At 31.7% G+C, this 18,067-nt stretch overlaps 2 protein-coding genes across 6 annotated transcripts in view; one reads left to right on the forward strand and one right to left on the reverse strand.

Annotated features, from left to right (window-relative positions):
• The window catches only part of LOC108755679 (dysbindin protein homolog), a 21,253-nt gene that overhangs the window by 1,434 nt on the left and 1,752 nt on the right, over positions 1-18,067 (reverse strand). Inside the window, exons 1-5 of one of the 3 annotated variants that reach the window (XM_018498830.1) lie at positions 2,294-2,511; positions 1,528-1,649; positions 1,012-1,301; positions 765-920; positions 546-686 (exon numbers count right to left, since the gene is read on the reverse strand). In XM_018498830.1, the coding sequence (XP_018354332.1) occupies positions 546-686; positions 765-920; positions 1,012-1,301; positions 1,528-1,583 (643 nt within the window). In that variant the 5' untranslated portion in view covers positions 1,584-1,649; positions 2,294-2,511. Of the gene's footprint in view, positions 1-545; positions 687-764; positions 921-1,011; positions 1,302-1,527; positions 1,650-2,247; positions 2,512-18,067 lie in introns of those variants that run through there. The other 2 variants (XM_018498828.1, XM_018498829.1) reach the window with 2 other exon arrangements.
• Positions 16,963-18,067, forward strand: part of LOC108755647 — an 8,768-nt gene continuing 7,663 nt past the window's right edge. For all 3 annotated transcript variants that reach the window (XM_018498767.1, XM_018498769.1, XM_018498768.1), the window contains exons 1-2: positions 16,963-17,513; positions 17,788-17,854. In XM_018498767.1, the coding sequence (XP_018354269.1) occupies positions 17,496-17,513; positions 17,788-17,854 (85 nt within the window). In that variant the 5' untranslated portion in view covers positions 16,963-17,495. The remainder of the gene's footprint in view (positions 17,514-17,787; positions 17,855-18,067) is intronic.

The following is an 18,067-nucleotide window of genomic DNA, read 5'->3' on the forward strand; positions in this document are numbered from 1 at the left end:
CGGGTTGCCAGCTTTCCTCCTCCACTCTCTGTCTCTCTCGCCTCCGCGTCGTTACTTCGTAAAATTCCAAACATGATTTTTTCAACTTTCCCTGCCGATAAAAAAAGTGGAATTTGGTATTGAGCGATAGATTTCATCATATTCTTAAATAAATTTATAGGTTTCAAAGATTTTATCTCTAAAGGCTGGTTGTTTCATCTTTTGATAAATTTTATCTGTTAAGTAAATCTGGCAATCCACGCATGTGATTGAGTAATCTTATTACTTACCCAACAGATAAAATTTATCAAAAGGTAGAACAACTGGCCCTAAGGCAGAAACCTCCCTATATAATAAGTGGGTATTCTATTTTGCACCGACTGACAAAATATATCCGTGCAGTATTCATAGTGTTATTACTGTTAATTCGTAATTAATAGATTTACATTTACATTTAAATATCCTTACTTAGATATTTCTACGAGCTACTGCTAATTTTATTTTTATACTCATATACATTTTCTTTTTCTTTTCTTTATAAAAATACATAAAAGTAAGAGACATACTTGGTATGGATCCAGTTGTTTTGTATTCCTCAAGATCCTCTTTAAAAGCTTCCTCAAAAGTCTCTCGTCGTTCCTTCAATTTTTTTTGCTGATTTAATTCATGCTGTGAAAGTCTCTCTGTGTGCTCGTTAGCTAGTTTTGCTAAAAAAATTAATTTGAAATAAATCAATGAAAAAATATTGATTGAACAACATGCACTTTTTCATCGCACGTACTTACTTTTGAAATTATTTAATTCCATCAATTTCTTCTCTTTGTACAAAGCCAATTGGAACCTATGATCCAACTGTCTACTTTGTAAATCTAACATTTCATTTAAGTCTTCCAATCGATACAAAGCTCCTTCAACTTCTTCGAACATTTCTTGTAAGTTTCCTTAGAGATATAATAAATAATAATTTTAGAAAGATTAGGTTTCCATTCGAGTTTTAATTTATCATGTTTTGTCTCTGAAGAGAAAAACTACCTATTTGGTCCATCAGATCTTGAATCGCATTATTAATCTTTGGAATGTAAGCTAAGGTATTGTTTAAGCATGTAACATTGTTCCACTCGTGTTGAAGTTTTTCATAAATAGAGGATATCAGCGCATCTGCTTCTTGAGCCTTTCCCGCGTTTTCCTCAGCGAGCTCATGAAGCTCGTTCCATTGCAGTTGAAAATGATGCAAAACATCTGCCCCAGCATCATAATTTACATTTCTTACATTGGCTGACTTTTTGCTCTTTGGATGCTCGGGAGTCGACAATCCACGTATACTAAAATCACAATCATGATATTCTAATGCTGTAAAAGTTCTAGTGCTACTCTCTATGTTGCTACATTATCTTTTGTAGTTTATTTTTATCACAAGTACATGATTTTTATGAAGTAAAATACATGATTTATGAATGGTTATCATCAATTTTATAATTATACGTTAGCGTTATCCATAGCATCTGTACACAATAAGATAAGAGACAGTGAATATAGAAAATATTTTACCTAGCAGATATACCTTCTTGCACTGTTTGAAACTTGCTACGTAGTGACCCAAACATATTTTACTGACTTTGCTAGTAAACATTCGCTGTCGATGAATCTCCGACTTTTTTAGATCCGGCTATCTATATAATAGATAACAAAACACTTTTGATTTTCTTACATAGACATTGTATTGGATGAATTTTTTTATATCAAATTCAAGAAATTTATATTTCTATGCAAAGGCTGTCTTTTTATGCGACAAGCTTGTAATTTTATAAAAATTATAATTTTCTATATACTGTATATGATTATTTATCTACAAATCACATACGCATTCAACAAATCATAGTGATTAATTATATTACAATCAAATAGATAAACTAAACTCGTTTGGCAACATAAATACGCCATTATCGTATAATAAAGAAATCTAATTATTTTATACACATATATTATTACACGTTTTGTAATTACAATATCACAATTGTTAGCTAAAAATAAAAGACAACAGGAAAGTTTTGTTTACACGTGCTTAAAACTTTGGCTTGTCGATCGTTATTAATTGACAATCGACGTATGTTGGCCGAACTCTGTCATTGTTTACAAAACAATGCATTCCGCATTAAATTCAGTGCAAGCGTAACCAACAAGCATTGAGTATCTTCTACGTATCGAACGGTGGAATAGAAAAACGACACGTTTGAAATTTAATTAACGGAAAAAAAGTGTCTCTCTTACTCTCTTTGATGGAGTAAAATTAGATCGAAATCCGAAAACGACGTACGAGAACTTTGTTGATAATTTGACTCATCAGATTGTCGCGGACATGATGATACGTTTGTTCCTCTCATCTGCACTCCCAGATACTTTACACGTTCGGAAACGAGATCTAAACATATATCTAGGCGTTGGAAAGAGGAGGAGCGAATAATTCGAGTGCAGTAAGCACAAAGCGAACAGATTGTTGTCGAATGGATATGTCGGATTGAGTAGCACGGACAGTTGATCATGAAGCATGCTCCGAAAGGAAACAGCTGGATTCAACTTTTTTCGATACCTATAAGCTCCGACATATCCGCAATTGTTGGAAATCTTTGAAAATTTGCGATCCAGAATGTTAGCCCGATATTAATTTTTCATTAGGCAAATCCTGACTCAATAAGCAATCTGACCACAGTCATGTATATGGATAGCAATTTTGACCAGAAATTGCTAGCGGAACAGAAACTAACAGTAATATTAATATTATAATCATCCACTCAATATAATAATGTGATACGATATGTTGTAATGGTTGCATTGCTGAATAAGAAATTGTAACATTAATGTGATGTTATTAGTGTATATTCTGTGAAATTGGTTCAATCAACTACTCTTTAAGCTTGTGTTTTGCAAAATGGTAATATATAACTTGATATCAGATTGGCAGCAGAAATCAAATAGTATCTGTCAAACGCGATTCTGCTCTATTTGTGTCAAATTGTATGATAAATATATCATAATTTGCTAAATATATCATAATTTTTGCCATCAATCTATCATCATATTTTGTTAGTAAAACAAACTTCTACATTCCTGCCAGTGTTTTACCATTGTATATGCTAGATGTCGTATATCAATCAATAGTTTGTTATCGACAAAATTTATAGCAGGCACTTTATGAAATCTAGCTTGACAGATTTAAAGCTGAAGAATTTATCATGTGTATCTTCTCGTGTAATGAGAGATTGTTAGGTGTAGAACTACTAGGTTTACCTTCTGCATCTTCCTAATTTTCATTCCAAATTTCTATGATTTGATGAGATTATCAAAGATAAAAATGTTACAAGTCTGGAAGATATATTAATAACATCACAATACTATGTTTGTGTTGCATGTTAAACGTGATACAATAGCATAGCAAAATAGCGTCAGAAGATATCTCAAAATCAACTTTAAAGATGACTGCTTATTTTAAATTAAAAATTCTAATGGATATCTTCTTCTAACTTTGAGATTATTTCATATTCGATTGAGCAGAACGAATGAACAAATTTCAAATATTACAGCAACGATGAAACATAAGGATATAACAGTTAATGCAGTTCAGCACATAAGAAACAGAACTATTCAAATCTGTTCTAGCATATTATTTTCATAAACTCTTGGAGAATATTCATAAAACAAATAAAAATATAAATAATTATTTCTCATCCATACTGTGTCTGAATTAAATAGGATTTTCAATTCATTATTGGTAAAAGATGTAAAAAAAGGAGATAAATTTTTATCTTGTTTTATGTAATCCTTTTTTTTTTTAGCAAAACTTTTGAAAAATGTTTTCGAAAAAACGTGTTTAAAGTCCAAACGTATGTTTTTTTTAAATTAAAGTATATATCTCTCTTTTAAAAACTGCCAGCACTGTAGTATGATGTCTGTTCATAGTCCAATTTAACATTCAAGATCGTATAATCTCAAGTCATTTTATTAATTGGATAGAATTTTTATGACTGCTTGTGATCACATTTAAAATGGTCTTAAATTATGTATAAAAAATCGGACTATGAATACCAGCCTAAATCTATCTCAGTCTGTGTTTCTTCCAACAATTATTTTTAGTCTATTCCTTGTCACTAAAATTTTCTTTCTCGCTTTCACCAAACTCAACTTCAAATATATAGCTACTTTATTTTAAGTATAGGAAATGTATACTAGTTTAGATAAAAAACTAATGAGCTTTATAACATATTGGAGCGCACCATCGAGGAATAGGAATGTACTAGATTGTACTAATTTCTAGACATTCTGATTCAATGATTAAACTTTTTCTTTGTACGTTTTTTGTCAGGAACTCACTGATTGGCTAACCCTGTTTGCAAGAGAGAGTCAGAAAGATACGTATTCGTTTTTGTTTTCTCTGTTGCGCGTAGGACCGTAGTTTCTATAGTATAAAGAAGACGCTATGCTACAGGTCTATAATAATAGAGCGTTAAGGACGGATGTCTTATTTCGATACAAGTATTTCTAAAGAAAGATTTCCCACTGTAACAATAGCTGTCCCCAATCTATCCGAAGCCTACCGCTCCCTGTCGGTTTTTTGCGTTACTTCAGATTTTCAGTTCTAATTTCGTTCAAGTTGTGAATTTCGTAATAAAATCAATAGCATTCTATTCTTAGACAATCATACCTACTACAATAATCAGCAAAAATTAAAAAATCGATTTTTTTATCCCTATAAACCCTTTGTCTTCTCTTAACAACATATGTTGTAGTTTCTATTTTGTTAAAAAAAAAACAGCAAAATACAATTTTTGTATGTCTTGGATATAAAAATTTAAGACATAAATTGGTGAGTAATAAATTATATATTTTGTCCTTATTTTTATACCATCATAAAATTTTAGTATCTATTTCTTTTTTGTTTAAAAATCAATAAAAAATTATTGACGTTATGAAGTTGATGTACAATTTATATTACTAACGAACATCTTAAATCACGTATAAATGTGAAATTTATTGTGAGAAATATCTCAGTTGAATATCAATAGTAGGATGAATGGGCTAGAGAAGTTTTATACATGAAGTTTTATATTAGAAATCTCGGCGATCAACTGACGCCCTTTCTGGAAAATAGGGAGAAAATAGAAGAAAATAGAGAGAATATTCGACTCCTGAGGTAATAATTTTCGTAATAAATATCTCGTGTAGCAAACTAAGATTAATAAGATGCTCATTAGTGATATATTATTAATAGTATAGTGTACATTAATTTAATAACGAGATAAAATTTCTACCTTTGATATAAGGCTATTTTTAAGACCAAATAGTAATCAGCGTAGTTCGAAATATAAGGGTACGGTCGAATTGCCGCTACAAATGCTTCGAATCGTTTTTTTATTGGTCAATTAATAAAATTCTTTTTTCTGATTGATCAATCAAATGCTCCGAAACATTCGTAGCGGCAACTCGACCGCACTCTTAAACAAATAAATAACTTACTAAATAACTTATTAATTAATATTAGACATAAGAAGTCATTCATTGAAAATGCCAAATTGGTTTATTCTTACACGTACCATATGTTGTATGTATATAATGATCTACATATTTTCTCATCTTATTCTATTTATTTCACAAAAAATGTTTAAAAAAATCTAAAAAAAAAAAGAATGTTATAAACATGCAATTGCAAAAACTCTTGATGTTGGAAAATTAAGTAAATATGTAGATTCACGAATGACGTTGAATTTAATACAGACAAAACTTTCTCTCATCCTTATTTTTCGCATCATCAAAAGAGATTATACCTAATTACGAAATGCTAGGAGGGTAATCTTCCTACGGAATTCCCAGTACACGGATCCTCAACAATTTTTTGATTCTTTAGATATACTATTGATCGATGTGATGTATATGTATAAAAAGATATAAAATAGATAAGGGACACATTTTTCAATTTAATATCCCCTTTAAATACTTCAAATACTTTAAATAAGTTATTATTCTTTTTAAACTTTTAATTGGCTAATTCTTACGGTACATCTTATGGCTACGGAAATTATATACAGCAACCCAAAAACTATATACCATTTTAAAGTAGTATTTTAAATAAATTATTTTGAATTGGAATATTATCAGAATGAAGTAGTATCGCGACATCAAGTATACGTAATTAAAAAAACGAAACGCTATCAAGTAATTTATTCAAATCTTTTGTTTTTCGAGCGTTTTCGTTTGAATTAAAGCATATAGTATCTTTCAATCTGTACATGAATTACGCACATAAATTAATTGGAAGATTATTTAATCAAGAATAAAAAAAATTATTATATATAACATTTATATATATAGGTAAATGTACATAAATGTTATAAATAGGAAAGAATATTAATAGCTTCTTATTAATAATATGTTTAATAATATCTAAAAATTTACGAATTATTATTAGAATAAGAAAATAATAAATTATATTTAGTGATGCTAAAATGATGCAATGTTATAAGAAGTATCAAATTTCACAAAATGCAATATTATAAGTAATATCAAATTTCACAGAATGGTTCGCGGCTTTCGCTTTAAAAATATGCTCTCTTACGATCTATGGAATATTAAATTAAAAAGATGTTTGTAGAAATATGATTGGACATGACATGTTTTTATGCCTTACTTTTATTTTAAATTCATTTTATATGATTTTTAATTAAATAACAATAACAATAGAATATTATAGAAAAATAAAATAAAATTCTATCAGTACTTAAAAATATTATGTATTATTTTCAAAAATATATGTTTGTAATTATAGATTTGTCAGTAGTATTTGGCTAATTGGATTGATTTATATCTTTTTGATTAGTTAATTTTTTATTTACATTAAAAAATTTTGTTTAATAATGAGGCACTATTATTTTTATGTACTGATGTATACCTTTTTTTAAAAGATTTTTTTAAGGTTTCTAATGTATTGAATCTAAAAAGAATATCTTAAATATTTCAACAAAGAATATACATATATATCGTATATCGTATTATTTGAAACATCTAAAATCTTTGACCATTCATTGGCTTTCTCTATCATATTTATGTTCTCATTTACACGGTCGTTTCATAATTTTAAAAAGAATATATAAATGATAATATTTTTAAGGTTTCCACGGGTATTCAGAAATGCCAAAAGGTTTGCGGGTTATCGCCATATTGTGATCGCTAATACCAACGTTTCGTAAACCTTATCGTTCACTTCATCAGAGCGAGGAGCGCACTGATAATATATAAATAACTTTCTTTAACTTGAATTTGAATAAGTTATAAAATAATTCAAAAAACAAAATGATACATATTTTTTATAATCTTAAAAAGTGCAAAAACTTTCAAAGTTAGTTTTTTAATCTAAAGTAACCAGACCCTATCTAGCGTACCTAAGCTTTATTTTTCCAAAATTAAAAACTGATTGATAAATGTTTAGTAGTGAATTAAAATTTATTATGAATAACAAAACTACTAAAAAAAAAACAATCGATATGTGTACATTCACATTAGTACGCCTAGGTTGGCCGTATTGGTTCTATAATACTTTACAAAGAGTTTATCCTCTTTGGTTCTAAACAAACGTGACGAAAATATAAACTAAATACCTATGAATATGAAATATTACATCACGACCACGGTCTGCATTTTGCTTTAATAACAATAACACAATGAATTGAACAAATTGAGCAATAAATTGATACAATCGAATCAGACGAACATGATTTATTAATGCTCTATTAAATTCATAGTGCAATCACAAATAACGAGTAGAGGATATATTGTTCTATTCTATATAGAGTCCAGTTAACTTAATTTTATTTTTACTCTGATGCAGTTTGAAACTCATTTTTAAATACTAGGAAGTCCTCACGTTTTACCATATATGATTCTGCAATGTTTCTATTTAAACAGCAGAGAAAAATAGAAAATAAATGTTGCAACATATAATAATTGGATAAACAACATAGTTTTTACGTAACGTAATAACTGTATATAATTTAAGAACTTGAATCTCGTATGTCATATTTGCTGCCCGTATATTACAAATGTAAAACAAAGAATCCTCAAGCATCGTTAGGTATATAAAAATCGACTGACAGTAAAATTATATCTTACAGTATACTCCAAGGCTGTACTGACAATGAGTAGCTTACCTGGAATTCCTCTGTTAAATATTTTAATTAAAATGTCTCGAATACTGAGGTAAATAAAAAAATATCATGATAATTGTTTTGTATATCAATACAAGTTTTCAATGACAACTAATTCAAATAGAATTTCAAAGTTTCAATCTCGTGTAAAATTTTTTGTTTGTCAAAGTTAATCTAACACTTACATATAATGCATATTAGAATAATGTGAATAAGAATACGCCAGCATGCAAACTGCAAACTATTTTATCAAATGTATAAAATTATGAATGTCTCCTTTATTGCTTCATAAATCATCAAAATCTATTCGATATGAAATGTAAAGTAAAATGACTAACACAGTTTATTAAAGATACATAATTTGAATTGAAAATACAACATTTCGGTTTAATTTCAAGCCATCTTCAACAATCTTAAAATATATTAAACAATAATCTTTTTCCTTTTTATGTTATTGACAGTGTACTTGTGTGTTTTAAATTCCCGACTTCTTGACATTTAAATATTTTAATTACTGACTGTCTATTGATTTATTAATTATATCTCTTTTTGCACTTGTTACATTTATTTTTATACCATTTGTGTATTATCCACGATATGTTGTCCACTATTATTCATTCGCCCTGTTGGTCGTTTATTTTCTGTTTCACCTGTTATAATAGTCCATAATTCACTAGACTTATCAACCGGCTGTGATTGACACTTATTAAACTTATAGCTCCAGGATCGTTCTTATCACGTGCAATTGAAAATGTGAAACTATTGTTTCATATATTTTAAGACTGCTAAATGGTTCAAAATTGAACTGAAACATTCAAACTGTGTTAATCATTTTATACACTGAGAATAGCATTTGATTGTTCATCACTAGTTCTTTTTTCTAATTATTGTTTAATAATTAATATTTAATAATTATTAATTATTAATTATAATGAATTGTTAATAATCAATTACAATTATTGTGAATAATAAATAATTATTAATAATTATTTATTATTCACAATAATTGTAATTGATTATTAACAATTCATTATAATTAATAATTAATAATTATTAACTTTTATCGATCATTAGGTATTAATGTTTTAGGTTGAAATATTCTTCGTTGATTAAAATAAAGCTTTATCAAACATCCCTAAGCTTGAATTTTGAACTAGACTTAAGAAGCTGTTCATCTTTATTTTTTCCAGATGTCCGTAATCTAAAAATATACGCTCTCTCAGCATTTGTATCATCTTCACGCATTGGATAGGAATATAATATAATATGCACAACACTGTCTTCTTTTTTGTCCCCATATAGACAGCATTTTTTATCGCATTTGTTCATTTAAATTTTGAAATACTACTTGAGAGAAAAATTGACGCGTTTTTTTACATTTTTTAAATATATTTTTGAAACAAATATATATGGGATAACGCATGATTGATTATAAAAACGGCTGATTCATAATCGATGATTTCCTTTTTTTTTTTTGGTACTGCAAGATTTATTAATTTATACTGAATAGAATCCAAAGTAAGAATTAAACCGGTTATGTTTTTAATTTTGAATAAATTGTATATAGTGACACATTAATAATCCGTGTCGGCTTTAAAAGGTTTAATTTAATTTATTGATTTATTTATTAAAGCCTATTCGAATTATTTGTCATAATCGATGAGTTTCGGATTCGATTCCGACATATATTTCGATTTTATTGTTGAAAGTTTACCAGAAAAGAGAAACGGGAAATCACTCTGGTTGTTATTTCCCAAATGTCGCTATAGAAAAAAAAACCTTAATTCTGTAATTCTCTCTTTTAACGACAGTTTGATATCATTATATTGTCGTTGCGCAGCTTTTTTGTCATGTATAACATTCTACAACAAGCCATCATTTTAACTTAAATTTTAAATCGTAAGAAATTGACTAGTTATAATCGAGTGTAAGAAAATTGAACTATAATTGGTCAATTTCTTACGACTTACTTAAAGCTTAAGTAGGTAATGGCTTATTGTAGAAAGTCCCTAGTATACCTGCGTAACGATGCCGACATTGTCGTTAAAAGTTACAGAATCGGGGTACTGATTCCAGGTCAGCCTCTCAGAGGGCAAGTCACATAGCCATAAACCAGCTCTCTCTAAAGAAATTGTGACCTGATATACCACACTGAAGAAGAAAAAAAACAGATATATGAAACACAAGTTGAGAGAGCGATCCAAGCACATAAAGTTTTTATACTTCACTGTAGTTTCTTCATTTTATACGATATAAAATTTATGTGACATAAAAAATTTTATTTTAAATTATATATCAAATAAGTTTTACGAAGCTTTAAATTACTTGATTATAACTGATAATACATAAATATTAACATTGTACAATACTAATTAAATTCTTATATGGCTTATAATATACGAGTACATATAATAATTATAATCACGTATTTAAATTATAATACTTGATTGTAAAGTTATATGGTTACATTTGCAATAATCTTATATCTGCTTTTAATTAATACTTTTAAAGTATTTTTTAATAATTCATTTTTAGATTTATATGTTGCATATAAATGTTATTAGTACTTTTTAATATGACATATGTTTCTTATGACGTATCTTTTTTTAGAAAACTATAACATAATATTTTATAATTATTGATCTATTACTGCCAAAGAAAAAATAAAATATATTTTACGAGTTCATTATTGTAACATCGAAAAAGAAAAACATAAAGTACTTCATTTATATGTTTAACGAGATTAAGAAGAATTGGATCATGACTTTCTATACTTCACGCAGGCTAAAAATAATTCGCAGCTTTGAATAGTAAATTACTCGAAGTTGGTCACCAATTATATAATCATGCTTAACGTGACCGAATGTAGCAAGTCAGCATCACCACGCAACAGTTAAACGCATATTAGTTACTGTTGTATACTTTTTCTTGATTACGCAATCGATATTTTAACTTCATCTGTAAGCTTAATTTGAACAAAAAAACAGCTCAAAACTTGTTACGAGACAATAAAATTATTTTCAAATAAATTAAAAATAATAATTATTCTTTCTATTATTATTAAGCAAAATCAATATATGTATATTAATATATATTTTTTTTTATTTTGCAGCCGTGCTGTATTGTAATGTACGTTTTTATTGTAGACACTGACTGTGTATTTCACAAATTATATTAAAATTTTTCGAATGTAATTATTTTGTTACTACTTTCAATTCATATATGGATCTGGTACAATTTACAAGAAAAAGAAACAGGAAAATTATCGTGAAAGGAAACGGTTGTCAATTGGGCGATTAATCTCGCCTGGTTCTGCACATAATTGCCCAACTGTTCCGTTCATGATACCAGAAATTTTCAATGCATCGAACGGTCGGTTGGCTTGCTGATTGGTTGGTTGCATCGTGTTGGTGGTTAGATCACATACACATTCGTGAGCAATTTGGCAACGTCGCTAAAGCTTCAGCCCTCCCCGCTTCCCATACTCCGCCATGCCACGTCGGTAATGCCGGTACGACTGTGGTGCTTAGCAACCAGTGAGGTCAACAAACGAGGTCATGTTATATATTAACCTCGCCACGAGAAAATATTACCGTACTGTTGATAAACTATTACCACGCTCGCGTACTCTTGGCATGTTATAATTACCTTTCAAATAATTATAATATCTGATGTCCGTGCAGGAAAAAAACTAAAATATCAAAGAGAATTATTCATCATATGACTTGAGGAAGGAGTAATATTTCTCTTAATATTACTTTTACGTCGCAAAAAATAACGTTGATATATCGAGCTTACAGAGTAAAAAGAAAACGTAGAAAAAAGAAAATATAATTATAACGAAATGTTGTAAATCTTTTTATAATTTTAATATAATATTCAACATGAAAAGAAATACTTTTTTTAGTCTTTTCTATTCGTGAAAAATGGCTGTCGTTAACAATTTTCATGCAATATGATTCAAAAATTTTTTTTAGATTTTTTTAAAGAAATGTTATTTGTAAAATTCGAAAAAAATGTAAAATCCAAGGTCACAAAGTAATTTCTGCAGTAATGGATTAATAATACCTGAATAGTCGTAAAGCAAAATACATAAAAGAAAAATAAGATGAAAACATCATTCTATACAAAGAAAAAAGAATTTATGAGTTTAATTTGCATTATAATAATCCACAAAGTTTATTGGTAGCAATAAATGGGTAGAAGGTTCTAGGATAGAGGTGAATCTCTGGGAGGGGCGAGGGGGGGGGTAAGGTAGATGCGGGATGAAAGGAAGAACCCGGGAGCGAAGAAATGGAAGCGAGGAGATGAAGGTACTCGAGGCAGTGTGGGGTAGGTCTCTCCCACCTCCCCACTACGTTCCCAGGCATTCGCTCTCTGTTGAGTCGGTCGTTTCTGCTGTTCCATCACGTAGGATGAGGACTAGCAAGCGTACCAGCAACAGCAGCGACCGATTGACCAGCAACAGCGACACAGGCGCAGTTCGACCGTGGAAAATTCCACTATTTCTCCTCTGCCCTTCGCAGCAGGAGTGGCGGAATGGAAGAGGGGAAGAGCTATTATTTTTATTGCGCGCTCTGCGGGCGCATTAACCTACGTTGCAGTTGAGTAATGTTAGCTTGTACTCGGTTATTGCCGTTGGCTATACAAGCCAACATGCACCTACAAACTGTGGCTATATATTTCGTTATTATGCCGTATACAGCGTGTTACCTCACGTGATTATTCAGAAACTGGAATATAATATACGTATTATATCGCATATTTAAATATTAAATGCAAATGTTTGATATAATTTATACGACTAAGTTGTAATGGTCATATTATTCTGCTTTTGCAGCAGGCTATTAATATTCATTGAATATTTTTATATTATATTCCCTTATAATAAAGCAGACATTACAGAGTTATATTGTAACAGCTGTGTATGTGTGAGAGAAATGAAAAATTTTTTTCATTTAACTACATTCATTTTATTCATATTTTCTTCTATAATAACAAGGAAGTTTAATTTATTTTTAATAAGTTTGTCCAGATTCAGATAATCGAGTTTTAAAATATTATACATAATTTATGTTTAAATTTGCACATTAATATTGATAATGAATACAAATTACAACCTCTATATTACACACGGTATTATGATAAGCTCGAACAAATTGTGAGATACAGTCTCGTAATTACGAATAACGAAACGTCGAGAATTCACATTCTGTCCCCCTTTCTCTTTATTCGAGGGACGTAACTTGAACAAAACTCATCAAGAAGAAATCGAGCTTAAAATATTGTACGCAACTGTGGTAAAATCGGTTTGAGGGGAAGTAACAGAGGGAAATGGTGGGTCAATGTACGTTATACGAAGCATCTTCCATCTCTTTTTCCTTCATCCTTTCCCTCCCTTTCACCCCTTTCCCCCAGTCGCAATCTCCTCTTCCACCTCCCTTTTCCTCCTCCCACTTCTCGTGCCAAAGTTACGCCGCTACTATATCGTGATAATCTTGCCTGCTCCATAAAGGGGATTACCTTCTCTGCGCCAAACTAACGCAGTCGTTGCTCATAGTATGGGGTTTCTACTAGTGGTAGAACGGAAGTGGCGAAGAGTGGGGGATGGGAGGGATCGATAATCAAGTATTTCTCGGAATGTAAATACTAGTGGCAACCGGGTGCATATTTGACCACCCAATTGTATGCATACAGCTTTACAGCGCAGAATCGCAGCAACGTCTGACTGGTTGATTACACCGCTTTGATTAACTTTTTATAAATATTTATTATTGCATTAACAGACAAATAGCATTAGACTATGAGTTTTCATATTATCGTAATGTAAAACAAATGAGCGAACAAGTAATATAACCAATGACTTTTGTATGCAATTAAGTGCAATTGTAGACGATGAGCGAAGCGTTGCGACTGGAGGCGTTCTTTCTTTGACGGATTTCTATTCACTGTAAGTGATGACGTCATTGAGTTGATTAGCTACAAAGTGCGCACAAAATATTTAATTAAAGACTATTTTTACGCTGTATAACTATAATTCTAAAAATATATATACTTGGTTCCATTTTGAACAGTTTTACACGCAAACGCGTCGTCTTTATTTTCTTTTGTTTCAGGGACGTGGCATACAAATGAGTTCAGATCTCAATTATTCTACTCATTTCCGAAGTTTTTGTCTGAAGTCTGCCAAATTAAAAAGAGCCAATCCCAGAAAAAAAAAAGGAACGATTCTAAAAATAGAATCCAGGTATTGTGCTACACGAAGTCTGGGACCGAGGTTCGTTACGATCAATAGACGGCAGATTCGGCCGTTTTCGACAGGTTCCGTTAAGTTCCCCTACTATATTCGTCCTCATCGACCTCTAACCATTACCGGCCACGCCTTGCTCGCGTGGATTCCACAAGCTAAACTGGTTATTCAGGATGCAATTACACTATTTGTGCACTATAAATTTCCCTCTTCAAATTAACTTTTGGAAAAAAATATGGTTCGCTTATCTTTTCAGTTTGTATACAAAGTGATTCATTTTTAATAAGACATCAATTTTTCTTTCGAATAAAATATTTTTTAAACAAATATTTCAAATGAAAATTTTAGAATTTTAAATGAGTAATGTAATACATATTGCAAATTTTTTAATCATATTTTTTAATCATATTTGTAAAATATCAATGTAATCGATATTTTATAAAATAGAAACGTTTAATTTTCCTGTGTATAATACAATTCCTATTATTAAATTATTCTGCAAATAAAAATTTAAATATGAAGTTACAAAATTAATAGATTAGGGGATATTTTTTTATATAATAAAATATGTTAGAATAAAATATGAAAAGTAAACTATCGATTTTTTTAACAATTTTCGTATTTTATTATGCACAAAATAACTAGGGAAATTAAATTGCATGAAAAAGTTAAATAGCTTCATTTTTTTTTTATTTGTATCTCACAAAAACACGTTATAAAAAATTTGCAAGCGTATACTATCCTAAAATTGTAAAACTTGTATTTAATATTTCAGAATTTTATTTTTTCAGGAACTTATTTCGAGAAAAAAATCGATATATTTAAAATGAATCAGCCTGTATATATGCACAAACATCAGATATATTCTATGACTGTATTATAGATGCAATATTATGCAATTGATTATTCATATTATGCATATATCAACTTCTCAGACATCAGATACTGTAATCAGTGAAGAAAAAAATAAGGAAACTTAGTAAAGTTATAAATTAATCATGCTCTTAAGATTAGCTTTGATAAGATTAAAAGTTTCACATAAAGTAGAGTAGAGCAGTTAACTTAAATTGATTGTATTGAAAGAGAAATATATTTTACGCGATAATAAATTATACTTTATACAAGATGAAACCAACTGCGAGAAATTTAATTACAGCAAAGAGTAAAGTACGTCGCGTCCACCATCATATGTTGCCAGCTTTGAGTCGCATAGGCTGGTATTTCCGACACGGACTGTATGGATCAATGTCATAACGACTACGTGGTGCTACGTAGTAATATGCCATAACAAAAGAAACAGGTGCGGTTTTAATTTCCACGGAACCAGAAGAACAATCGCGAAATTATGGATGTAAATCGTCAGCGTGCTTTTAAGTACAATGGATGACAGACGGCAATTGGACAGTTGGCGTTGACGGTTTTGCTGGGGAATTGCATGGAATGAGGGATTCAGTTGAAAGCCACGGGCATTTGGTGGCACAAGTGCGAGCGAGAAAGAAGAGGGGAACGGTGGGGAAGAGAGGGGGGGGGATAAGAGGAAACTTGGTGAAAGAGGGTAGCGAAGACGGAGGGAGGGGCGAATGGTAGGAAAAGCGGGTACGCGCAGAAAGGGGACGACTGGCACAGAATAGTTTAACAGGTTGTGGTTACGAGCGTTCGCCGTCTCCCATTGGTTCCCCACCCGTACTTGAGTACACGTTAGGTTAACTTAATTTTCATTCGTGCTCCCACCACGCTTTCTCCCTTTTCGCGTCATCCTTCCTCTTTCTTAGAATCATCTCCTTCTATTTGTTATTGTCCGTCCGTTTGCCTTGGACTGCCTCGCTGGCTGCCGTCACGTCGAAATAGTACTTTTTATATTTGCTGGGTTCCTCGCGAAGGATCTGAACACTGATGCATCATACGCGTTCGTAAGTATACATCACGCATATGTATAAGCATAACAAGAGTGAACCCCCTCCCCTCCCACTCTTCTCCCTCCCCAGCGGACAAGAGACGCGGCAAGAACAGGTAGAAGGGTGGGAGGAGGGAGGCAGCAAGAGAACAAGAGAAAGAGAGAGAAGGGGGAGGGAAATGGGAAGGAATATTGGATGGTGGGAGATAGAAGGAGGGGAGGGAGAGTAATAATCCCGCCGTCTGGAACGGCAAACGGCGCACGCTACCTCACGAGCGCGCGCGCGCGCGCGTCTTTACAAAACGACGTATCTGAAAAACTCTGAACTCGTCCTCAACAATTCATACAAGAGTTAATTATCCTGCCGCTCGTGCGCGATCGACGTCACCTACATCTTTTACTACTACCCCCCATATCGGGTACCTCAGTACTAATAATAAACTTCAGACTGGACGCGGAACAGGGCGACGGATCATAGCCGTGGCTGCCGCCGGGGAATGCACATCACGTCATTGAAACCCGTTTGAACTGTTTGAAGCGAAAGCGAGTGTAGTAGTGCCGTGTATGCACGGACCGACCACAGAAGTGATCATGTCATGATACCGTCGCGTCATGTCGTAATCATGTGTAAGAGAAAATTTACTCACGAGCAAAAGCGCGGGAGTAATCATATTCGCGTGACGGCATCTAGGCAAGGAAGATCGATCACTTTTTTTTTATGTTGATCCGCAGCTGCGGCGCGGCTGCTGTTCGTGCGACGAAATGAGAGGTCGATTCTCTCTCTCTCTCTCTCTCTTTCTCTCACCCGCTGTCTCCCGCCGAATGCGCCAAGAAAGCGCGCGTAATTAATTGACTTTACCTACCGTTGAACATTGTTTGCGTTTACCGATTCGAAAGGTAGTATTAAAGAAATGTCAAGTCGCCGGTGTCGCGTGTAGTTTATCTCAATTCTTCTTCTTGTGCTCCGGTTTGTTATGAATCCGACGCGATCATTCGTGCGGCTACCGAAAGACCGCCCGCTTCTCGAATTGGGAATTCAATTGAGAATAATCACCGAATTTCGGGTTTCAATGAGAGCAACCGGTGATAGTGCGCGCGTATTAGTATTGGCAAATAATCGCTGATAGTACGCGATGTTCGTGCCGATTATAGCATCTGAGATTGTTCACCCAAGGATAAGCCGATGTTGACAACAATGTCTGTAAGTATAAAGCTTGCCGCAGTATACAAACGCGTTACTTGCGAGAAAACTAAATAGGAAAATTGCAAATCGTTATAAAACCTTTCTCTCTTTCTTTCGCTATAAAGCGAGATTTTAACTACCTGCGTGCCTGTTTATATTTAATAAACTTGCGCAGATTTGATGTAATCGGATGTTGTATAAAAATTTTCCGTCTGCTCGATAAAACTCCGAGTATTGCTTATTTATTCGCAGATTGCGAAAATTAATAATCCGATTGTATCACGATTTTCAGGAATTTAAATTTTCTACAAAAAATAAGATGTATGAGGACGGCGCTGTGGAGCTGTTGCAAAATTTCGGTACGTGTTTTGTATAACAATAATCAGTTGTAACATAGACTAATACTAATTCTCTATAAAGTATAATTCTGTACAGACTGACATATAAATATGAGTCTCACCATATTCTTATGTCAAATTTTGAATAATTATAATATTTTTGAAAGGTTTAAACTTTGAAAAATTTGAATATTAAAATATATGCATATATATATATATATATATATATATATA

Source organism: Trachymyrmex septentrionalis, unplaced genomic scaffold (genome assembly GCF_001594115.1).
Source record: "Trachymyrmex septentrionalis isolate Tsep2-gDNA-1 unplaced genomic scaffold, Tsep1.0 scaffold9, whole genome shotgun sequence".
In the NCBI taxonomy this organism is placed as follows: domain Eukaryota; kingdom Metazoa; phylum Arthropoda; class Insecta; order Hymenoptera; family Formicidae; genus Trachymyrmex; species Trachymyrmex septentrionalis.